The sequence below is a fragment of the Pleurodeles waltl genome, chromosome 2_2, assembly GCF_031143425.1.
Source record: "Pleurodeles waltl isolate 20211129_DDA chromosome 2_2, aPleWal1.hap1.20221129, whole genome shotgun sequence".
NCBI lineage: Eukaryota > Metazoa > Chordata > Amphibia > Caudata > Salamandridae > Pleurodeles > Pleurodeles waltl.
The window spans coordinates 1,176,004,462-1,176,029,719 of record NC_090439.1 but is presented as its reverse complement, the minus strand read 5'-3'; the positions used below and the strand labels follow the sequence as shown (position 1 = coordinate 1,176,029,719).

Here is a 25,258-nt window from a genome sequence, read left to right as displayed (position 1 = left end):
GGGTCAATTCATGGCTTTCCTCTTTTTTGTGGAGACCCCTAGGATGCAGGAGGCAGGGACTGTGGGGATAGACTGACCATTCACAGTTCCCTCTGGTAAGTGTCAGCCCATGGCAGGTGGTGGATTACCGTCTGCGATTCCTCCATCATCTGCTGTCTCCAGTCCTGGGAGGCAGGAGGAGGCAGGGAGAGTGGGCGCTGTAGGGCTTCGCAGGACTCTGACGTCACTGCAGTGAATGACTGGTACATATTTATCTGTTCATACAAATGATTTCATGTAAAAGCTGTGCACTACAAACAAGTGCTGCGTGTTGTGGTTTGCTTGCACACTGCACGTATTGATTTGCACTGCAACTACTTGGCCATCACTTTTGTTTCATGGGTTTGTGTCTTACTGCTGCTGATTATATCACACTTTCTGCTTTTAGGACACTGTTTATCACGGGACACCCCAGGGCCTTCTCGCATAGAGTCCTGCCCCATGGACTGGCTCTACAGTAGAAACAAATGTTATTACTTCTCAGTGATGTATCGAAAGGAAGGGGACTGGGACGAGAGCCAGAGGTTCTGCTCTTCACACAATGGGTCCCTCGCTCTCTTTGACACCCAGGAGGACCTGGTAAGGACATGAAACACTTACCTTTCATTCAAAGCTGTGTAGGATTTTTGGCCCCCTAGGCAGTAACAATCTGTTGACCTACTGTAGGAAGGTAGCCTCTTTCTAGCCTTGTTACCCCCTCTTGTGGCCTGTTTGTGAGTACGTCAGGGTGTTTTTACTGTCTCACTGGGATCCTGCTAGCCAGGGCCCAGTGCTCATAGAGAAAACCCTATGTTGTCAGTATGTTTGATATGTGTCACTGGGATCCTACTAGCCAGGACCCCAGTGCTCATAAGTTTGTGGCCTATATATGTTCCCAAAGTGGTGCCTAACTGTATCACGGAGGCTCTGCTAACCAGAACCTCAGTGTTTATGCTCTCTCTACTTTTAAAATTGTCACTGCAGGCTAGTGACTAATTTTACCAATTCTGATTGGCACACTGGAACACCCTTATAATTCCCTAGTATATGGTACCTTGCTACCCAGGGTATTGGGGTTCCAGGAGATCCCTATGGGCTGCAGCATTTCTTTTGCCACCCATAGGGAGCTCACACAATTCTTACACAGGACTGCCACTGCAGCCTCAGTGAAATAACGCCCATGTTATTTCACAGCCATTTTACACTGCACTTAAGTAACTTATAAGTCACCTATATGTCTAACCCTCACTTAGTGAAGGTTGGGTGCCAAGTTACTTAGTGTGTGGGCACCTTGGCACTAGCCAAGGTGCCACCACATTGCTCAGGGCAAGTTCCCCAGACTTTGTGAGTGCAGGGATACCATTACACGCGTGCACTACATATAGGTCGCTACCTATATGTAGCGTTAAAATGGCAACTCCGAACATGGCCCTGTAACATGTCTAGGATCATGGAATTGTCACTGCAATACCATTCTGGTATTGGGGGGACAATTCCATGCATCCCCGGGTCTCTAGCACAGAACCCGGGTACTGCCAAACTACCTTTCCGGGGTCTCCACTGCAGCTGCTGCTGCTGCCAACTCCTCAGACAGGATTCTGCCCCCCTGGAGCCTGGGCAGCCAAGTCCCAGGAAGGCAGAACAAAGGATTTCCTCTGAGAGAGGGTGTTACACCCTCTCCCTTTGGAAATAGGTGTGAGGGCTGGGGAGGAGTAGCCTCCCCCAGCCTCTGGAAATGCTTTGATGGGCACAGATGGTGCCCATCTCTGCATAAGCCAGTCTACACCAGTTCAGGGATCCCCCAGCCCTGCTCTGGCACGAAACTCGACAAAGAAAAGGGGATGGACCTCTCCCCTGACCTGCACCTCCCAGGGGAGGTGCCCAGAGCTCCTCCATTGTGTCGCAGACCCCTGCCATCTTGGATTCACAGGTGTTGAGGCACAATGACAGCTCTATGTGGCCAGTGCCAGCAGGTGACGTCAGAGACCCCTCCTGATAGGTGCTTACCTCTTTCAGTAGCCAAGCCTCCTTTCTTAGTAGCCAAACCTCCTTTTTTGGCTATTTAGGGTCCCTCCCCTGGGCTATTCCTTAGATAACGAATGCAAGAGCTCACCAGAGTTCCTCTGCACTTCCCTCTTCGACTTCTGCCAAGGATCGACCGCTGACTGCTCCAAGACGCCTGCAAAACTGCAACAAAGTAGTAAGACGACTACCAGCTACCTTGTAGCACCTCATCCTGCCAGCTTTCTCGACTGTTTCCTGGTGGTGCATGCTCTGAGGGCTGTCTGCCTTCACCCTGCACTGGAAGCGAAGAAGAAATCTCCCGTGGGTCGACGGAATCTTCCCTCTGCTAACGCAGGCACCAAACGTCTGCATCACCGGTCCTCTGGGTCCCCTCTCATCCTGACAAGTGTGGTCACTGGAACACAGGAGCTGGGTCCAAGTGTCTCCCACAGTCCAGTGGCCTTTCTGTCCAAATTTGGTGGAGGTAAGTCCTTGCCTCCCCACGCCAGACAGTAATCCTGTGTACTTCGTGATCTGCAGCTGCTCCGGCTCCTGTGCACTTTTCCAAGGATTCCTTTGTGCACAGCATAGCCTGGGTCCCCAGCACTCCGTCCTGCGTTGCCCAACTCGCTGAGTTGGACTCCGACGTCTGGGGACCCTCCTTTGTGACTCTGAGTTGACCGCTGTCCTCAGATCTTCTAAGTGCCTGCTCTGGTACTTCTGCGGGAGCTGCCTGCTTCTGCGGGGGCTCTCTGAGTTGCTGAGTGCCCACTCTGTCTCCTCCTCCAAATGGCGACATCCTGGTCTTTCCTGGGCCCCAGCAGCACCCGCAATCCTCAACTGCAACTCTTGCAGCTAGCAAGGCTTGTATGCAGTATTTCTGCGTGGAAATACTTCTGCAACCTTCAGCACGCCGTGGGTCATCTTCTCACCAAAGGGGAAGCTCCTGGCTCCTTTTGTTGTTGCAGAATCTTTGGCTTCTTCCACCCAGGGGCAGCCCTTTTGCACCTTCATCCAGGGTTTAGTGGGCTCCTTACCCCCCTGGACACTTGCGTGACTCTTGGACTTGGTTCCCTTCCTTTTCAGGTCCTCAGGTCCAGGAATCCGTCTTCAGTGTTTTGCTGGCGTTTGTGGTTCCTGCAGAATCCCCTATCTCGACTATGCTGTCTTTCTGGGGTAGAAGGGTAACTTTACTCCTACTTTTCAGGGTCTTGGGGTGGGGTATTTTGGATACCCTTACTGTTTTCTTACAGTCCCAGCGACCCTCTACAACCTACCATAGGCCTGGGGTCCATTCGTGATTCGCATTCTTTTTTTGGAGTATATGGTTTGTGTTGCCCCTAGGCCAATTTCTACCTATTGCATCCTATTGTGATTCTACATTGTTTGCACTACTTTTCTTAATGTTACTTACCTGTTTTGGGTTTGTGTACATGTAATTTGTGTATATTACGTACCTCCTAAGTGAGGGTATCCTCTGAGATACTTTTGGCATATTGTCACTAAAATAAAATACCTTTATTTTTGGTAATTCTGAGTATTGTGTTTTCTTATGATATTGTGCTATATGATGTAAGTGGTATAGTAGGAGCTTTGCATGTCTCCTAGTTCAGAATAAGCTGCTCTGCTATAGCTACCTCTATCAGCCTAAGCTGCTAGAAACACCTCTATTCTGCTAATAAGGGATAACTGGACCTGACACAAGGTGTAAGTACCACAAAGTACCCACTATAAGCCAGGCCAGCCTCCTACACCTACCTACTCACACATTGCTCACCCATTCTCTCCCACTACCGGAATTTGGGTAACACACTCTTCTGTGAACAATTTGGTGTTTCTAGTCAGGGTTTTAAGCAGGTTTGTGGAATAAATAAACATCCCTTCAGCAACGCTGTCCCCACCCCACCCACAAATAAACACAATTGCTTGCTTTTTGCTTGCACTGTCAGTGACTTTGTGATATATTTATTGCTTTACAAATACAAATGTTGAGAGAAGAACTCAACAGCTTGCAGTTTTGGCAGACATGTCTCTACAAGTTAATTTTATTTATGTACTGTCCCAGGTCATGTTGACCCGAAAAAGAAACAATGGAGCCACCCTTGGATTGGAAACGCTTCGATTATTACCTATAGGAAATCGAACCACGGGCACTATTTTAGAGTGTGTAAAATTAAGATGTCCTTTCCCATACCTCATGTCCTGTCCATGGAAGGTGGTTTCAACCCCCTTCAGGACCCCATGTGTCATAATTCACCCATACACTGTGGTGTCCAGGCAGCTCACCACAACCACTGACGTTTGAGGGACCCTTGGGAAGCGCACCTACCCTGAACCATGGCTGCAAGGTATAGGAGGAAGCCAGCTCGAGGCACAAGATAGGTCTTGAGAGTGTCTCTTGAAACACCTCTGGGTTTGGAAGGGAAACACCACCGGAACAAGCATTTGCAATGCAATGGGTCTCGCATTTGCTCGAGTTAGAGAAATTAGCATTGTAAATTCCTATCTGGACTTTTCTTGCCACATAAATTGAATATGAAGCGTAAAACAGTTGACATAAGCAAGTTAATTCAAAGCACCACAGACGCCATGAGCTTGATCGCGAGAGGTATTGGCTCCCTGTGTGAATGTCTACAAAGGATCGCAGCTGGGATGAAAGACAAATCAAAACCACAGGAGTAACCATCACATGCTGTGAGAGGAGGAAGAATGACGTAGTGTGATGGCCAACAAAAATGTTCTCTTAGTGAAATCACCTGGGAGGGAACTCAGCACACACAGGAGGGACGTTTCACAAAATGCACCAATAAAAATGAAGCACTTAAGACAAGCAGAACAAAGAATGAATAGCAAGAGTGGGCGTGGTTAAAATCCCACTGATACATTACAACAGGCCAGAGTATTTGCTCGCTCAACCCTAAAATGTGGTCCAGTATGATCACGTTTTCAAAAATCTCCAAAAATATGTAATGGCCTTAAGTGGAATATGGAGTAAAACGTCATACTGTGGGATTTTACCTAAAAAATCTTTTAGCTTGTTCTCTTTCTTTGCCAAGTTTCAGCAAAGCATGTTGTGCCTGTTTTTGCCAAGTTAACACTCCCTGACATTGTCTTGAAATAATTCATTTGAATATTCTAAAAATCATTTTCTTTATGTTTTTAGAACTACAATGTACAGCAGTGAGAGAGGTGTGCATCTACTTCCACTTTTAAGATATGTTTCTGCATTCCTAAGCAGTGCTCAGTTTGCAAATAAAGTGCTGGTAGCCAAAGCTCTCCTCTGAAACACAAGGCTGTTGCGTTGCACCATATGTCCACTATACCCTGGACCATTACTAGCCTAAGGCCAGCAGCACGGCACGTGGCAGAAGGTCCACGGAATCACCGTATCTGGACCCTTTCCATGGGATGGACGGGAGGAAAAACAGAAGTTCGAAAGAACCATTTAAAACAGTCTTGCACGAGAAAGCACAGATGCATGTGCTCGCTTACCCCGTTCAAATGTATCTGCATTGGTAGGAAATGCTGCCAACGCAGTTGTGCGTCAAAAATTTTACCACCGGCTAACGCCATTCCAACGCGCCATGCGGGCGCCTTATTTATGGAATGATGTTAGCCGGCGCTGCGGACTGGTGTGCGTAAAAAAAAATGACTCACACCAGGCTGCGCCGGCATATGGGAAAATGGGGGTTGTGCGTCAAAAAATGGGGCAAGTCAGGTCTGAGGCAAAATTCAGGCCTCAAACCGGATTTGCGCCATTTTTTTTTACGCCCAACCTCCATTGACATGACTTCTGTCTTAGCAAAGACAGGAGTCATGCCCCCTTGCCCAATGGCCATGCCCAGGGGACTTATGTCCCCTGGACATGGTCATTGGGCATAGTGGCATGTAGGGGGGCCCAAATCAGGCCCCTCTATGCCACAAAAAAAAAACGAAAAAAATACTTACCCCAACTTACCTCAACTTCCCTGGGATGGGTCCCTCCATCCTTTGGTGTCCTCCTGGGGTGGGCAAGGGTGGCAGGGGGTGTCCCTGGGGGCATGGGAGGGCACCTCTGGGCTCCTTCTGAGCCCACAGGTCCCTTAACGCCTACCCTGACCCAGGCGTTAAAAAACGGCGCCCATCAGGCTGTGCGCCATTTTTTAAGGCCTGCCCCCTCCTGTGCGTCAAAATGACGTCAGAGTATAAATATGGGGCACAGGCCTTAAAGTCATTTTTTGGAAGGGAACGCCTACCTTGCATATAATTAACGCAAGGCTGGTTCCCCCTTCCAAAAAATGACGCACATGGTGGAATTTTGACGCCCGCGGGGTCGGACGTCAAAGTATAAATATGGGGCAGGGTTTGCGCCGATTGTGCGTCAAAAATTTTGACGCACATTCGGCGCAAACAGAGTATAAATATGCCCCTCAGTCGTCTCGTGCCTGGAGATCGATCGACACTGTGAGAAAGCGCCACTTCCCCTCCGGGTTCCTCTCACAAAGAATCCTGCTTTATACGTGAACGTCCAGCTGCTTCCCAGTCGGCGCAGCCTGTAAGGGGTGTAGTTTTTAATGCTCAAGGAGACCTCAGGAGTGGAGGCTAGCGTCACCAGAATGCAGGCACCCCTCCTTTCAGTGGGGGTTCGGCGCCCAGCAGCATTCAAGGGTCTGTAGCTTCAGTTGTGGCGATTTTGATTGAACGACAGACTTCAGATGCGAAGTTTCGTTCTCACTTAGCATTTATCTAGAAGTGCATTTATGAAGGTGTGTAAGAGAAAAATGTACCACACCGTCTCACTGCACTTGTTCAGGTCGATAATCTTATAACCCTCCACAGCAAAATTATTGATAACTTTGAAAAATGCCACAATATATTGGGGTTTGGAGGGGGAAAATACCACCTCATCATCCACAAAAGTTTAAATTTAGATGCGACAGGAGTGATCACCTTCATCTCTACCGTAGATCTAAAAGCTCTTGCCAATGGCTCGATATAGCGAGCAAACGAGGGGTGACAAAGGCATCTCTGCCTGGTACCCCTGGTGACCTGGAATCTTTTGGAACGTTTCCTATTAATTATCATTAAGACATTTGCCCCAGTAAAAAGATTCCTCTAGACATTTATTAGCTTATCATGGAAGCCCACCCTTTCCAGCACCCAGAACAAAAAAGACCAGCGAACCACATCAAATGCTAATTCCGCATCAACGGCTGGAGTTCCATAAACTGTAACGTAATCAACCACAAAATGGGTATTGCTACAAGATGTAGTCCTGGCATAAAGCCATCTTCGTTTTAATGGATAATTTGTGGAGTTGTGTCACTTGTAATACTGCTAATAATTTGGCCAAGAATTTGTAATTGGTATGGGGTGAAATTAATATAAGTTTAGTGGGCGCTTATCTTTGTTCAAAAGTCAGAAGATTCCTCTTTGGAAGGAGGGGTATACAACCCCCTGCTAATATATGATTAAAATGTTGCACCATCAACTCATTGAGCTGCTCTACAAAGATCTGATACCACTCAGATGGGTACCCCTTCTTCCGTGGCTGCCTTCTCCTGGGCAGATTTTTAATCACCTCTGCCACCTTCCTCAGAGAAACAGGACGGGCCAATTCCATCGCTTCCCCTACTGGTAAACTAGAGGAGGACCACCTCTCAAGGACGGAGGCAGCTGACTCCGACACATCTGTATCAATATCTTCAGAAGTTATATTCCCTGAGGATCCTGAGTGACTTATAAGGTCTCAGGATCACAGAGCCTAGGAATATAACAAGCAGCAGCTCTAGCCTTGGTGTGCCGTGCCAACAGTTTCCCACAATGCTTCCCCTCTTCGTAAAGCAATTGATGAACGAGAGAAGTGTTCGTAAGTAACAGCGCTGTGAAGTGCTGTGGTTGAGGGATTGTTAGGATATCTGTGACAAGAAAAATGTAATTTTGAAGACAAAAAGACATTTGTTTTTAAACATTCAAATCTATCCCACCTCTCAGGTATCTAGGTGCTTGACAAATTAGAAAATCTGCCAGTCAAAATCTGAAACTTTCAACGTTGGCATAGAGTGGTGGGAGCCTTCTGTTGTGGTTATTATTAGAATGTAGAATGTGGAATGGATTTCACAGGTTACCCCCCTGTCCAAGCAAGGACCCTCTCTCTAGTCAGGGTAAGTCACACACAATCCAAATTATCCTGTGCCAACCCTCTGGTAGCTTGGCACTGAGCATTCAGGCTTAACTTAGATGGCAATGTGTAAAATATTTGTGCAAGAAATCATGCAATAACAAAGTATAACACCACAAAAATACACCATGCAGTGTTTAGAAAAATATAGAATATTTATCTGTTTAAATGCAGGTCAAAACGATCAAGATTCAATAAGTACACATTGAATTATCACTTAGAAAGTGATAAAAAGAGTCTTTAGTCTTTAAAAAGTAACAAGTGTCTCTTGCAAGTTCAAAGTACCTGGTTTGTGTTCAAATTCTACGCAAGGGACCACAGAGAAGGGGATGTGTGGAAAACGGGGAGGTGTGCGTCGGTTTCTCCAGGCGCACACAGACGCTGCGTCAATATTTTGCACACAGGGAAAGCTTTGCGTCGATTTCTGACTCTTCGGGTTGCGGGGTATTTGGATGACCCGGGGATGATGTGAAGAAATCCTGGGCATGCAGGACAAAGTCACAGGAGCTGCTTGATCTGGTAGGCGATGCGGTGACATTTCTGTTGCATGGTGTAGGAGGCTGGCCTGGCTTATAGTGGGTACCTGATGGTACTTACAACTTGTGCCAGGTCCAGTTATCCCTTTTTAGTAGATTAGTACTGTTCTAGCAGCTTAGGCTGATAGAGGTAGCTATAGCAGAGCAGCTTAGGCTGAACTAGGAGACATGCAAAGCTCCTACTATACCACTTATATCATATAGCACTATATCATAAGAATCACTATACTCAGAGTTACTAAAAATAAAGGTACTTTATTTTAGTGATAATGTGCCAAAAATATCTCAGAGGATATACTCCCTTAGGAGGTAAGTAAAATACACAAAATATACACACAAACCAAAATCAGATAAGTAAACAGTTAGAAAAGTAGTGCAAACACTGTAGAATACAATAGGATGCAATAGGCCTAGGGGCAACACAAACCATATACTAAGAAAGTGAAATGCGAACCACCTAGGGACTCCTGGCCTAGTGTAGTGTGTAGAGGGTCACTGGGAGTGTAAGAAAACACGAAGGTTGTCCAAGATACCCCTCCCCAAGACCCTGAAAAGTAGGAGTAAAGGTACCCTACTTCCCCAGAAACACACTAAAGTCGTGATAGGAGATTCTGCAAATACCACAACTGACTGTAAAGTACTGAAGACGGATTCCTGGACCTGAGGACCTGCAAATTAAGGGGACCAAGTCCAAGAGTCACGAAAGTGTCCGGGGGGGGGGGCAGAAGCCCACTAAACCCCGGATGTTGAAAAATGGGTTATTGGTAAGGGCAGGTAGGTACCTACACCTAGCAACAAGCCACTAACCCCCACTAAGGTCCAGTTAGGTCTCAGTAAATTAACCCCAGCTCAACCCTTGGTAGCTTGGCAACGAGCGTCAAGGCTTAACTTAGGAGACAGAGTGTAAAGCATTCAAATATCACAAAACAGTAATTAAATAAAACACAGGAAACAGTTTAAAAATCTAAAACCAATTTATAAAAATAGATTATATTTTTATCTTTAAAATGACACCAAAACGAATAAAATCAGATAAGGGGAACCGGAGATATGAATTTTTTAAGTATTATTATTTTTCTAGCGCTTAGAAACAAAAAGCGCCAATCGGGTCATCTGGTTGCACCTCGACTGGGGCAAAGTCAAAGTTTCAGGCCGACCGCGATGGAGCCCTGCTCGGCTACAGGTCGCCGGAAGCCTCGGTTAAAATGTTACCTTCACACTTAGGCCCTCATTCTGAACCTGGCGGATTGAATCCGCCAGGGCAGAGGGCTGCGAATGCACCGCCAACAGGCTGGCGGGGCATTCAGGGGCATTCTGACCGCCGCGGTCAGAAACGGGAAACCAGCGGTCTCCCGCCGGTTTCCCGCTGCCCCTGGGAATCCTCCTTCCCGCCAGCCTGGTTCTGGCGGTTTACACTGCCAGAACCTGGCTGCCGGGAACTGGTGTCATGGGGCCCCTGGGGGCCCCTGCAGTGCCCATGCCACTGGCATGGGCACTGCAGGGGCCCCCTAACAGGGCCCCACATTGCTTTTCAGTGTCTGCTTAGCAGACACTGAAAAGCGCGACGGGTGCCACTGCACCCGTCGCACACCTTCCACTCCGCCGGCTCCATTCGGAGCCGGCATCCTCGTGGAAGGCGCTTTCCCGCTGGGCCGGCGGGCGATCTTTTGCAGATCGCCCGCCGGCCCAGCGGGAAAGTTGAAATGCCCCCCGGGGCCTTCTGACCGCGAGGCGGTGTTTGGGTGGTTTCCGCCCGGCGGGCGGTGTCCGCCGCCCGTCCGGGTCGGAATGAGGCCCTTAGTCTTTATTTCGAAGATTTTCTTCAGCGTGACGAACCTGCCAGTCCAATCCGACCTCCTGGAGCCCTTCTCCGGATACGCGATGCTGGAATCCTCGGTGGAGATTTTTACCTTCGGACTTAGTCGTTTTTTCGAGGTGAAAATCCTTCGTCCGGGGTAAACCTGGATCTTGATCCGACGTCCATGGAGCCCTTCTCGGATACGATGGCTGGGAGGTCCCGGTCAACTTTTTACCTTCGGGCTTAGGCCCTCATTCCAACCCTGGCGGATTCAATCCGCCAGGGTGGAGGGGCGTGGGAGCACCGCCGACAGGCCGGCGGTGGCTCCCTGGGCATTCTGACCGCGGCTGTACAGCCGCGGTCAGACACGGGAAACTGGCGATCTCCCGCCAGTTTCCCGCTGCCCTGGGGAATCCTCCATGGCGGCGCAGCATGCTGCGCGCCATGGGGATTCCGACCCCCTTCCCGCCAGCCTGGCTCTGGCGGTTTAAACCGCCAGAACCTGGCTGGCGGGAACGGGTGTCGTCGGGCCCCTGGGGGCCCCTGCAGTGCCCATGCCCATGGCATGGGCACTGCAGGGGCCCCCTAACAGGGCCCCACTAAGCTTTTCAGTGTCTGCATTGTAGACACTGAAAAGCGCGACGGGTGCCACTGCATCCGTCGCACGCCTTCCACTCCGCCGGCTCCATTCGGAGCCGGCATCCTCATGGAAGGTGCTTTCCCGCTGGGCCAGCGGGCGATCTTTTGAAGATCGCCCGCCAGCCCAGCGGGAAAGTTGAAATGCCCCCCGTGGTCTTCTGACCGCGGGCGGTATTGGGGCGGTTTCCGACAGGCGGGCAGCGCCTGCCGCACGCCGAAGTCGGAATGGGGGCCTTAGTCTCTTTTTCAGAGATTTTTCTTTACCGGGACGAACCAGCAAATCAGGCCGGGTCGCGGTTGAGGCAAGCCAGCTAGAGTTGCCGCGGCGGGTCGGTCCCTCTATGAAGCTTTTTTACAAAAATTCTCCAAACTTCTCCAAACTTCTGGGGCTTCTCCCAGATGTCCTTTTAAGGTTCTTTTGGGGTCCACAGCTCACCCCAAGGGTCCAGAAGTTCTGAGATGGTCCTTGGGGGGTGCGGACTACAACTCCCAGAATGCACATGGCGCAAACTCCTTTTTGGCCACTGGACAGTGGTCAGCTGGTCGCTTTCTTCAGGAGTTGGTGCAGGGGACTCTGGTTAGCAATTTTTCACCTGTAGCAAACAGGGAGTCCCTCCTTGAACCAGTTGAAGCCAGGCAAAGTCCTTCTTGTGGTGAAGCCCAAGTGTGCAGCTGGTGCAGTCCTTCTGAGTGCAGGTTCCAGGTGCAGGCCAGGGGTCCAGCAGGGCAGTCCTTCTTCTTCTGTTGTTGGATGTGGTAGGGAACTGAGGTGTGGGTGCAGGTCTGCCAGTTTTATCCTTGCTCCTGGGTGAAAAGCAGCGGGGTCCTGGTTCTCCAATCAGGTACAGGGTCATTCCCCCTGTGATGACCACTTCCTGGGAAGTGTGGCAAAAATCAATCTCAGGAGGCAACATTCTCTAAAAATCCATCATGGCTGAATCTGATTTTTGGAGGTTACATCTGGCTGAGCCCACCCACTGGTGTGGCTAAAAATCATAAACACACCCCTCTCCTGCCCTCTCCTAATCTAATCAAGGGGACACCTAGTTGTCTGGGGTTGCAGGATGTGGGGGTGTTGCTGGTTGCTCCAAATGTCCTTCTCTGTCTTTGAAGACCAGTTTGGCAGCCCTCCCCCTTCCTGCCTCACCATCTGCTGAGGGGAGATTCCCTCCCACAGGCACATTCCTTTGTGTGAAGCCAGGCCACTTCACACCTCATCAAGGCAGCTTGGCTAAGCTGCTACAGGCTGGCCAATTAGAGCACAGCAGCAAAAACAATGCAGGGCTGAAATTGGCAACTTTTTAGGTAAAGTCTAAAACTCTTTACCTGAACAAGTTATATTAAATCCAACAACTGGAAGTTGTGGGATTTATTACAACAATTAATTTGATACCAAATTCTTGGTATGCATCATTTAAGGAGACTTTAAAATTTAAAACAAAGTCTCCCCATTCTAGCCTATGAAGGCCATTTACTACAATGAGGGAAAAACAAATTTGGCTGTTTTTACCTCACCAGGGCTTAGTTACATGGCACCCAGCCCTAGGGGCACATAGTGCACACCTTAGGGGTGACTTATATGTAAAAATAAGGTAGTTTAAGACTTTGGAACTACTTTTAATTCCAAAGTCGAATTTGCATATAACTTTAATTTAAAAGCAGCCAGCAAGGCAGGCCTGCCTTTAAAATGACACTGGGCACCTCAGCAGTGCACCTATGTGTGCACCACCTATGCTGTGGTCCCTAAACCTACATGCCCTACCATATACTAGGGACTTATAGGTAGGTTAACTTAGCCAATTATAATTAGCCTAATTTGCATATCCATTTTACACAGAACACAGGCCCTGGGACTGGTTAGCAGTACCCGGTGCACCATCAGAGTCAGGAAAACACCAGCAAAAAGTGGAAAATGGGGGCAAAAAGTTAGGGGGCCTCTGCAATCAGCCCTGTTTTCTCACACCGGATGAAGGTGAAAAATGACTGCATCCAGGTGGAAGAAGCTGAAGATTCTGCAACAACGGAAGATGCCAGGAACCTTTGCACAGAAGATGTCCCATGGCGCTCTGAAGGATGCAGAGTTGTTTCCACACAGAAAGACCACAAACCAGCCTTGCTAGCTGCAAAGGTCGCGGTTGAAGAAAATGGGTGCTGCCCGGGCCCAGGAAGGACCAGGAGGTTGCCCCTTGGATGAGGAGACAGAGGGGGCGCTCAGCAACACAATGAGCCCACGCAGAAGGAGGCACCACCCGCAGAAGTACTTGAACATGGGTTCAAGAAACCTGAGCACAGCGGTCGTCTCAACACTACAAAGGAGAGTCCCACAAAGCCGGTGGTCAACTCAGCAAGTTGAGCAATGCAGGACGGAGTGCTGGGGACCTGGGCTGTGCTGTGCACAAAGGATTCCTTGCAAAAGTGCACAGAAGCCCTAGAAGCTGCAGTTCACGCAGTACATAAGATTACTGTCTGGCGTGGCGAGGCAAGGACTTACCTCAACCAAATTTGAACAAATTGACCTCTGGACTGTTGGGGTCACTTGGATCCAGCTCCTGTGTTCCGGGGACCACGCTTGTCACGATGAGAGTGGACCCAGAGGACCGGTGAAGCAGAAGTTTGGTGCCTGCATTAGCAGGGGGAAGATTCCGTTTACCCACAGGAGATTTATTCTTGGCTTCCAGTGCAGGGTGAAGGCAGACAGCCCTCAGAGCATGCACCACCAGGAACCAGTCGAGAATGCCGGCAGGATTAGGCCCTACAATATCGCTGGTAGTCTTTTTGCTACATTGTTGCAGTTTTGCAGGCGTCCTGGAGCAGTCAGCGGTCGATCCTTGGCAGAAGTCGAAGAGGGAGATGCAGAGGAACTCTGGTGAGCTCTTGCATTCGATATCTGAAAAGAAGCCCACAGGAGCGACCCTAAATAGCCCTCAGAGGAGGATTGGCCACCTAGTCAGGTAAGCACCTATCAGGAGGGGTCTCTGACATCACCTGGTGGCACTGGCCACTCAGAGGCCTCCATTGTGCCCTCACACCTCTGCATTCAAGATGGCCGAGGTCTGGGACACACTGGAGGGGCTCTGGGTGCCACCCCTGTGGTGGTGATGGACAGGGGAGTGGTCACTCCCCTTTCCTTTCTCCAGTTTTGCGCCAGAGCAGGGGCTGGGGGAACCCTGAACCAGTGTAAACTGGTTTATGCAAGGAGGGCACCATCTGTGCCCTTCAAAGCATTCCCAGAGGCCAGGAGAGGTTACTCCTCTCAGGCCCTTAACACCTATTTCCAAAGGGAGAGGGTGTATGTAGAAGGCTGGCCTGGCTTATATTGGGTACCCTGTGGTACTGACACCCTGTGCCAGGTCCAGTTACCCCTTATTAGTAGAATAGAGGTGTTTCTAGCAGCTTAGGCTGATAGAAGTTAGCTATGGCAAAGCAGCTTAGGCTGAACTAGGAGACATGCAAAGCTTCTACTATACCACTTATATCATATGCACAATATCATAAGAAAATACAATACTCAGAGTTACTAAAAATAAAGGTGTTTTATTTTTATGGCAATAAGCCACAAGTATCTCAGTGAGTACCCTCAGTAAGAAGGTAAGTAATATACACAAGTTATATGTACACAAACCCAAAACAGGTAAGTAAGAGTCCGAAAAGTAATGCAAACAGTGTAGAATTACAATAGGTTGCAAGAGGTGAACATAGGTCTAGGGGCAACACAAACCATATACTCCAAAAGTGGAATGCGAATCACGAATGGACCCCAGACCTATGGAAGCTTGTAGAGGGTCGCTGGGACTGTAAGAAAATAGTCAGGGTGTCTAAGATACCCCACCCCAAGACCCTGAAAAGTAGGAGTAAAGTACACCTACTACCCCAAAAGGACACAATAGTCATGATAGGTGGATTCTGCAAGAAACACAAACACCAGCAAAGCACTGAAGACGGATTCCTGGACCTGAGGACCTGCAAGGCAAGGGGACCAAGTCCAAGAGTCGCGCTAGTGTCCAGGGGAGGCAGGAGCCCAGAAAACCCCGGATGAAGGTGCAAGGAAGCTGCATCTGGATGGAAGAAGCTTGGAGTTCTGCAACAACGAAGAGGACTAGGAACTTCTCCTTTGGATGTAAGATGTCCCACGTCGAGATGAAGGTTGCAGAAGTGTACCCATGCAGAAATACCGCAAACAAGCCTTGCTAGCTGCAATGGTCGCAGTAGAGGTTTTTGGGTGCTGCTGGGGACCAGGAAGGGCCAGGATGATGCCCTTTGGAGGAGGAGACAGGGGGGGTGGCGCTCAGCAACTCAGAGAGCCCCCACAGAAGCAGGCTGCACCCGCAGAAGTACCCGAACAGGCACATAGAAGATTTGTGAACCGGAGCTGGCTCTGAGTCACAAAGGAGGGTCCCACGATGCCAGAGGCCAACTCAGAGGGTTGAGCACTGCAGGAGCAGAGCAGCTTAGGCTGAACTAGGAGATATGCAAAGCTCCTGCTATACCACTTATATCACTTAGCACTATATCATAAGAAAACACAATACTCATAGTTACTAAAAATGTACTTTATTTTAGTGACAATATGCCAAAAGTAACTCAGAGGATATACTCCCTTAGAAGGTAAGTAATATACACAAAATATAGACACACAAACCAAATCAGGTAAGTAAACAGTTAGAAAAGTAATGCAAACACTGTAGAATACAATAGGGGAAACTAGGCCTGGGGGCAACACAAACCATATACTCCAAAAGTGGAATGCGAACCACGAAAGGACCCCAGGCCTAGTGTAGTGTGTAAAGGGTCGCTGGGAGTGTAAGAAAACACTAAGGGTGTCCAAGATACCCTATCCCAAGACCCTGAAAAGTAGGAGTAAAGTTACCCTGCTACCTCAGAAAGACAGTAAAGTCGGGATAGGGGATTCTGCAGGAACATCAACTGACTGCAAAGCACTGACGTGGGTCCCTTGCTCACTGTGCCACTGGATTCAAGCTAGCCTGGCTGATGAAGGGTGAAACCCTGAAACCGGTCCCAGGATGCTTGTTTCCGGTCCAGGGAGGACCTGGCTTGGCAGTTCGGGCTGGACTGTTCCCATGAGGAACAGGGTCAAGAGTGATTTGCATATGGCTGGGTCCAAACTGGGGTGGCATGGTGAGCAAAAGAACGATGGATTAAACCCAGATCTGTGACTGGGGGTGAGTGTTTGCATTGTTCAGCACTCAGTCCATCATCCTTTTGTTTTGCTAAAGTTGCCATAAGTGGGAAGGGTATGCCCAGACGGGGGTCCCTTGCTCACTGTGCCACTGGATTCAAGCTAGCCTGGCTGATGAAGGGTGAAACCCTGAAACCGATCCCAGGATGCTTGTTTCCGGTACAGGGAGGACCTGGCTTAGCAGTTCGGGCTGGAACGATGGATTAAACCCAGATCTGTGACTGGGGGTGAGTGTTTGTATTGTTCAGCACTCTGTCCATAATCCTTTTGTTTTGCTACTGTCGTGTAAGTGTCAGGTCCTCCACCCTCCCAGCCCAGGAAGACCCATTCAGTATGCAGATGTGTGCAAGTGTGACTGAGCATCCTGTGTTTGGGGTTGTCTGAGTGAATGCACAAGGGAGCTGTCAACTAAACCTAGCCAGAAGTGGATTATAAGGCACAGAAGGATTTGAATGTAGTGAAATGTTCACTTTCTAAAAGTAGCATGGGTAAAATAGTAATATAAAATCCAACTTCACCAGAAAGCATGATTTTGTATCACCATTCTGGCCATACTAAACATGACCTGCTTACCCCTTTCTGATTAGAATCTACCACTCAAACTGTATGGGAGGGTATCCCTAATGTTAGCTCATGAAAGGGGCAGGGCTCACAGTAGTGGAAAACAAATCCACTAAGTGGAGTTTTCCACTACCAGGACATGTACATGTGTGGTTTACATGTCCTTCCTTTTACCTACATAGCACCCTGCCCTATGGGCTACATAGGGCCTACCTTAGGGGTGACATATGTAGGAAAAGGGGTGTTTAAGGCTTGGCAATTACTTTTAAATGCCAAGTCAAAGTGGCAGTGAAACTGCACACACAGGCCCTACCATGGCAGGCCTGAGACATGGTTAAGGGGCTACTTATGTGGGTGTCACAACTAGTGCTGCAGGCCCACTAGTAGCATTTAATCTACAGGCCCTGGCACATATAGTGCACGTTCCTGGAGACAAGTAGATTAAATAAGCTAATTGGGTATGAACCAATGTCACCATGCTTTAAGGGAGAGAGCATATGCACTTTAGCAGTGGTAAAGTGCTCAGAGTCCTAAAGCCAGCAAAAACTGTGCCCAAAAAGTGGAGGGGGGTGACCACCCTAAGGCTGCCATATCTCACAGATTTCTTAAGCATCTAGTGGAATATTCCATCCAGGCAGTTGCCAGGTGGATGGAGACGGTGAAGGAGCAGCAACCTTGAGCTCCTCAGAGTGAATTAACTTGCTTCACGGTATTCTGTGAGTCTGCATTATTAATGTAACAAGTAACAACAAGGAGTGACGACTGAGGAGCGATAACCTGAGTGTGTAGTGATGTGCAACAAAGAATGATTTACCAGCTGCATAGGAATGCAGTTACTGCAACAAATGCATGGGTTTTGTAAACTCCAAGTATGATATGGACTCTAGGTGGTATTGCTGCATGGTTGTGTTTTTTCTGCAATCGACAAAGAGAAATGGAAGAAGGAATATACGAATTATAAAGTACTGCAAGACATTAAGTTGTATACTTTGAATGGTTGGCCTGAGAAAGAGGTTTTGGGGGCTTGTGTTAAACCTTTTTGGGAGGTGAGTCTGAATTAATGGTGGAAAATGGATCAGTTTTCATGTGGGGGGCAGAATGATCCTTCCAGAGGATTATATTTTTTGTGGGATAAAGGGGATGTTTTGTGGTTCTTATGAGAATGTAGAATGGATTCCATAAGCCTCTAGTGGACTTCCATCCAAGCAGTTGCCAGGAGGATGGAGATGCTGAAGGGGTGGGGGCCTTGAGATCCTCAGATTAAATAAACTTGCTTTACCTTCCTCTGTGAGTCTGTGTTATTAAGATACCTCCATCCTCCACAAACTACCACAACCCTTCACCCGGCTACCACTTACAGGGCAGAGGAGGGGGAGCACCAATCAGATGATGGCACCGGCGCCTCTTCTGCCACCAGTGGTCTGCCAAACCCATATGATGTTAGAATTGGGTGGTGGAATTAACTACCTGACTTTTTACTTCATTTGGCAAAGAATGATTGTAGGACTTTGTAGTTCACAGGTGCCCGGTGGGTTTGGACATCTCTACGGGCCCTCCACATGTGTGAAGCGGGGTGAGGGAATCCCTGAGGAGCCATCCATGCTTGGGAGGATTTAAGTCCCAAGGAGAATCTTCCCTACAAGTACATGATAAATAAAACTAGAATGTGATGGGAAAGCGCTGCCTTTGCAGCCATATTCTGTGCTTGGGGAAAGCTGAAACCACACTACACAAAAACTAAGGCCTAAATTTAAGAAGGGCCTAGCGCCACATTAGCATCATTTCTATGACGCTAATTTGGCCAAAGATCGGCAAAAACGCCACGCCATATTCACAAAGTTGTGCAATGTTTGCATTGCACCACTTTGTAAACCCTTGCACCAAATTATGCCTGTGCCAGGCATAATGTGTGCAATGGGGGCTTTCCCCCATTAGGGCACCCACAAAAATGGTGTAGTTGAATCTAGCAGATTCCACTGCACCAGTTTTAGCTGCAATTTTATTGTCTGCACAGAACAGGCATTAAATTGAGGCACAGCATGGTTTATAATGCGCCTCTATCTACCTTGCACGATTAGCGCCAATATGTTTGGCACTAGTTATGCAGAGTACAACAGTAGCAGAAAAAATGATGACGCTATTGTCCCTAACTTGGGGCATGGGCGCCATATATTAAATATGGCGCACGCATGGTTGCGTTAGGGCACAATTGGTCGCAATAAAAGATATACAATGGGGAAGTAGAGGGTGTTGAGACATGACAACCCCACCAAAGCTCAAAATGCCCTTTCGGTTTAAAGGTGTGTGTGTGTGTGTTTCGTGTGTGTGTGTGTGTGTGGGTGTGTGTGTGTGTGTGGTGTGTTTCATATGTGTGTAGTTCTAGAAAGAGGATAGGTCAGTTCAGATAAATACTTCAGAGTCTGTCTCCAGTGCTTTTAATCTGACACTGACTCTAGCCTACCCGACTGAGGTTACCTGGACCCAAGTACCTAACTGAACGTGCATTTATTAAGGGGTGTAACACACTACCCCCACTCCATAGCTCCCAGTCTTCTGACATACACGAGTGGTTCAGGGGTGTGGCACCCTCTCTTCCCCCACCACGTTGTAGCCATGGTCCTGATTAAACAAAGAGGAAGGCAGGAGAACTAGATGTGTCTAACTGATGGAAAGTTCTGTCAGCATTGTCTTTTAATAATTCCGTTGTAAATGTGATTTTAAGAGTACATGATAATGTATAGTTTTACTATGTCAATCTTTTGTTTGGTAGTGGTATGACCATTCTTTAAATAAATGTAAGCTATTTCAAATAAACAAATATCTACCTAAAGTAACACATTTTGAGGTGACCTATCACAGAGGCCTCACTTATCCCTGACAGAATGTGTATGATCCGTGAGTACAACACTAGGGGCCAGATGTAGGAACCGTTTTGCATGTCGCAAACTGCGAAAAACGCAGTTCGCGCCGTGCAGAACGGCCATCGCGATGCTGATTCACATTTTGCGAGTCGGTACCGACTCGCAAACTGTGAATCCGACTCGCAAATAGGAAGGGGTGTTCCCTTCCTATTTGCGACTCGCACCGCAATGCAGAATTGCTTTGTGACCGCGAAAGCGGTTGAAAAGCAATTCGCAGTTAACACCCACTTGAAGTGGGTGGGAACTCATTCGCAAAAGCAAATTGTGAATGTCGCTAAAAATATTTTTTCAGAGCAGGCAGTGGTCCAATGGACCACTGCCTACTCTGAAAAAATGAAACAAAATGGTTTCATTAATTTTTTTGGATTGCAACTCGTTTTCCTTTAAGGAAAACGGGCTGCAATAAAAATAAAAAAAAAATGCTTTATTACAAAATCAGTCACAGACATGGAGGTCTGCTGTCTCCAGCAGGCCACCATCCCTGTGAGTGCAGGGACTCGCTATGGGGTCGCAAAATGCGACCCACCTCATTAATATTCATGAGGTGGGTCTTTGCGACCCCATAGCGAGTCGCAGAAGGTGTCTGAGACACCTTTCTGCATAAACTTTTGCGAGTTGCAAATTGCGAGTCGGTCTGACTCGCAATTTGCAACTCGCAAAATTTGAATTTCCTACATCTGGCCCTAGATGACTTCCCCCACTATTCACGACCATTCCCTTGTGTGTTTCTCCATTGCACATTCCCATCGTGTCTCTTCCTGCACAGCGCCCCCTGCTGCTGCAATGGCACAGTAGATTACAGACTCTGCGACTGCCCGGTTGTTTGTATCATCCAGTAGTTTAAACAAGCATTAGTGAAGCCAATAGTTCTCACATTTGAAACAATTTGTGGCACAAAAATAATAAAACTACATTACAAACTAAATTATACCCAACCCACTGACAACAAAACTAGGAATCAAGTATTGTTTTAAGATGCGTTTAATCACATATGTTTGAAGCCGTTCCCACTATATAAGCGAGAACATATGGTTGATATAAATATTGATTGTTTCGTTCCTTCCATGTAAACTTGTTGAAATCTGTAAAAGGAAAAAAATACATGACTGAATCATTTTTCCTTTGTGCAGAATTTCTTGATGGACTTTTCCGGTGAGCACCATGTGTGGGTCGGTCTACGGAAGAGAGAGGATGGAATCCACTGGGTGAACGGGACCGCCTGCAGCAGCAGCCTGTAAGAGTCTGTCACCTTTTTATAGGGACCGTGTGTTTGTACCCAGGATGGCTGAAATCCATGATTTAGAGATATGAGTGTGTAATGCACACCAGGACAGGCTCAGCCAGCTCCCTTTGTAAACAGTGAGCACCGACTGTGGACAAGACACACTGGTCCGTGTCACACTAAGTGAGCCCTGCAAGTGTTGTTTTAATACATTCTCCAGCACACGTTTGGGCTGTCAGGTGTCAGTGGGGGCTGGTGGATTTTAAAGTGGTAGTGGAAGTTCTAGACCTGCCTATAATACACGAGCGAGCCTGACCTGAAAGAGATGGGTGCTGTGGTAGGGAAGAGCTTCTCCCTGCAAGAACTGTTTGAAAAATATTGATTCCAGTGGTGCTTTTTTTAAACAACATACATTTACTACAATTTTCATAAAACTGTGTAAATCGGATATTTTACAGCACAGATATCAGGAACAAATTAAAAGCAAGCCAAAAAATATCACAGGCATTATCCCTGCAAGGTCTGTTTGCAAAATGCCATACAGCACACAAACCAAGCGCACACACACTGAACAAACCCAAAAAATAAGCACCCAAAGAGTTTCTTACCCCCTACACATTTCTACCCTTACTGCATCGGTCAATTAAGGCCACGAGAAGTGGCTCCCATTTCTGCCTAGAGGAGTTTTAGATCATAATTAATAGTGGTGACAAGTACTCAGTGAGGGGATGCACACTTGATGTAGTTTACTATGTCACACCAAAACAATGTGCCACCACAGACCTCTTCTCATTAGATGATCAGTGAAAATCTTGCTCTTCTCACATGGAAAGAAAAGAGTCAGCTGAGAGGTATCCCTAGTACCTCATTGACAGATAGTCAGTCCATGGACCTAGAATCATACAGACAAATGGTCCTCACATCAGCAGCCGCCTCTTTCTCATAACCCAGTGGTCATCATCACCAATGCATGTCACCATGGAAAGAGAAAACAAAACAAAAGGATAGCTCCTGGAAGCCTTCTATGCCAAAGTCACTATATTAAAGTACAGTGTACTGTTTCAGAAGATGAGCACTCCTGAAGTGCTGTATGTGACCTAACAAAATACCGACCTCGTAGAATGGAAAACAAGTTCTTCTACAAGGGACATGAAGCAATATACCACTTATAAAGTACTTTATGGCTCACAAGGGAAAGCATCATATAAATACTATTACAATACACCCCCAGAGAAGACTGTGCAGTTTGTTTTTTGTGCCAGCGCTCTCGACAAAACGTACTTTTTAGGTTTAAAGAGCATTGTTTTGTCTGTGTAGTGCACTATTTTTCATTACATTGTATAATGAATAAGTGTGCTTAAGAAACAAACATGCACTGATGACAAGTTGTGTAGTGCATAGTTAGTGTAATAACAAGCCCTGTCCTCTATAAATGCAGTTCATACCTGCTGGATGAATAATGTCTTGCGTTAGTAAGCTATGATGCTCTTGTGGTCTGCCAAGACTGGATCCGATCTGCAGGCTCACGATGTGTGGTATGGTCAGGCTTGGCACCTCTGCCCCTCTGGGTATGCCCAGACGTGGGTCCCGGGCTCACTGTGCCACTGGATTCAAGCTAGCCTGGCTGATGAGGGGTGAAACCCCGAAACCGGTCCCAAGATGCTTGTTTCCGGTCCAGGGAGACCCTGGCCTGGCAGTTCAGGCTGGACTGTTCCCATGAGGAACAGGGTCAAGACTGATTTGCATATGGCTGGGTTCAAACTGGGGTGGCATGGTGAGCAAAATAATGGATGGATTAAACCCAGATCTGTGACTGGCGGTGAATGTTTGATTGGTTCCGCATTCCGTCCATCTAGTTACGCTATCCCACAGCGTTTGTGTTTTGCTTTGTTTTTGCCGTCCTAAGTGTGCCGGGTATGCCCAGACGTGGGTCCCGGGCTCACTGTGCCACTGGATTCAAGCTAGCCTGGCTGATGAGGGGTGAAACCCCGAAACCGGTCCCAGGATACTTGTTTCCGGTCCAGGGAGAACCTGGCCTGGCAGTTCGGGCTGGACTGTTCCTATGAGGAACAGGGTCAAGACTGATTTGCATATGGCTGGGTTCAAACTGGGGTGGCATGGTGAGAAAAATAATGGATGGATTAAACCCAGATCTGTGACTGGGGGTGAATGTTTGATTGGTTCCACATTCCGTCCATCCAGTTACGCTATCCCACAGCGTTTGTGTTTTGCTTTGTTTTTGCCGCCCTAAGTGTGCCGGGTATGCCCAGACGTGGGTCCCGGGCTCACTGTGCCACTGGATTCAAGCTAGCCTGGCTGATGAGGGGTGAAACCTGGAAACCGGTCCCAGGATGCTTGTTTCCGGTCCAGGGAGAACCTGGCCTGGCAGTTCGGGCTGGACTGTTCCCATGAGGAACAGGGTCAAGACTGATTTGCATATGGCTGGGTTCAAACTGGGGTGGCATGGTGAGCAAACTAATGGATGGATTAAACCCAGATCTGTGACTGGGGGTGAATGTTTGATTGGTTCCGCATTCCGTCCATCCAGTTACGCTATCCCACAGCATTTGTGTTTTGCTTTGTTTTTGCCGCCCTAAGTGTGCCGGGTATGCCCAGACGTGGGTCCCGGGCTCACTGTGCCACTGGATTCAAGCTAGCCTGGCTGATGAGGGGTGAAACCCTGAAACCGGTCCCACGATGCTTGTTTCCGGTCCAGGGAGAACCTGGCCTGGCAGTTCGGGCTGGACTGTTCCCATGAGGAACAGGGTCAAGATTGATTTGCATATGGCTGGGTTCAAACTGGGGTGGCATGGTGAGCAAAATAATGGATGGATTAAACCCAGATCTGTGACTGGGGGTGAATGTTTGATTGGTTCCACATTCCGTCCATCCAGTTACGCTATCCCAGCGTTTGTGTTTTGCTTTGTTTTTGCCGCTCTAAGTGTGCCGGGTATGCCCAGACGTGGGTCCCGGGCTCACTGTGCCACTGGATTCAAGCTAGCCTGGCTGATGAGGGGTGAAACCCCGAAACCGGTCCCAGGATGCTTGTTTCTGGTCCAGGGAGAACCTGGCCTGGCAGTTCGGGCTGGACTGTTCCCATGAGGAACAGGGTCAAGACTGATTTGCATATGGCTGGGTTAAAACTGGGGTGGCATGGTGAGCAAAATAATGGATGGATTAAACCCAGATCTGTGACTGGGGGTGAATGTTTGATTGGTTCCGCATTCCGTCCATCTAGTTACGCTATCCCACAGCGTTTGTGTTTTGCTTTGTTTTTGCCGCCCTAAGTGTGCCGGGTATGCCCAGACGTGGGTCCCGGGCTCACTGTGCCACTGGATTCAAGCTAGCATGGCTGATGAGGGGTGAAACCCCGAAACCGGTCCCAGGATGCTTGTTTCCGGTCAAGGGAGAACCTGGCCTGGCAGTTCGGGCTGGACTGTTCCCATGAGGAACAGGGTCAAGACTGATTTGCATATGGCTGGGTTTAAACTGGGGTGGCATGGTGAGCAAAATAATGGATGGATTAAACCCAGATCTGTGACTGGGGGTCAATGTTTGATTGGTTCCGCATTCCGTCCATCCAGTTACGCTATCGGGTATGCCCAGACGTGGGTCCCGGGTTCACTGTGCCACTGGATTCAAGCTAGCCTGGCTGATGAGGGGTGAAACCCCGAAACTGGTGCCAGGATGCTTGTTTCTGGTCCAGAGAGAACCTGGCCTGGCAGTTCGGGCTGGACTGTTCCCATGAGGAACAGGGTCAAGACTGATTTGCATATGGCTGGGTTCAAACTGGGGTGGCATGGTGAGCAAAATAATGGATGGATTAAACCCAGATCTGTGACCGGGGGTGAATGTTTGATTGGTTCCACATTCCGTCCATCCAGTTACGCTATCCCACAGCGTTTGTGTTTTAATTTGCCTCTGGCTGGGATGTCTGACATGCTGGCACTGGTGGAGTGGGCACAGAGCTGTGTGAACATAAGTTGTGGGGAGTGAGCCAGGTTTGTTTCCTGGGGGCTGGTTCATGCCTCACGCTGACACTTCAGTGTTATCGGACCATGCTTAAGGCATTCTGTCCCCTGGGTCTCAAACACCCCTAGGCCTGATAGCTCTGACAGGCACCTCACAGTGTGTGCACTAGGGCCCTTATTATGATGTGACTCTCTGGAGTGCAGTTTACATGCTTCCCGTATGGTCTAGTC

The 25,258-nt window shown here is 48.3% G+C and overlaps 1 protein-coding gene across 2 annotated transcripts in view; it reads left to right on the top strand.

The window, feature by feature from the left end:
* Positions 1 to 25,258, top strand: part of LOC138283046 (C-type lectin domain family 2 member L-like) — a 118,156-nt gene that overhangs the window by 82,550 nt on the left and 10,348 nt on the right. Inside the window, exons 3-4 of one of the 2 annotated variants that reach the window (XM_069221182.1) lie at positions 428 to 618; positions 20,965 to 21,068. In XM_069221182.1, the coding sequence (XP_069077283.1) occupies positions 428 to 618; positions 20,965 to 21,068 (295 nt within the window). The remainder of the gene's footprint in view (positions 1 to 427; positions 619 to 20,964; positions 21,069 to 25,258) is intronic. The other variant, XM_069221184.1, reaches the window with a different exon arrangement.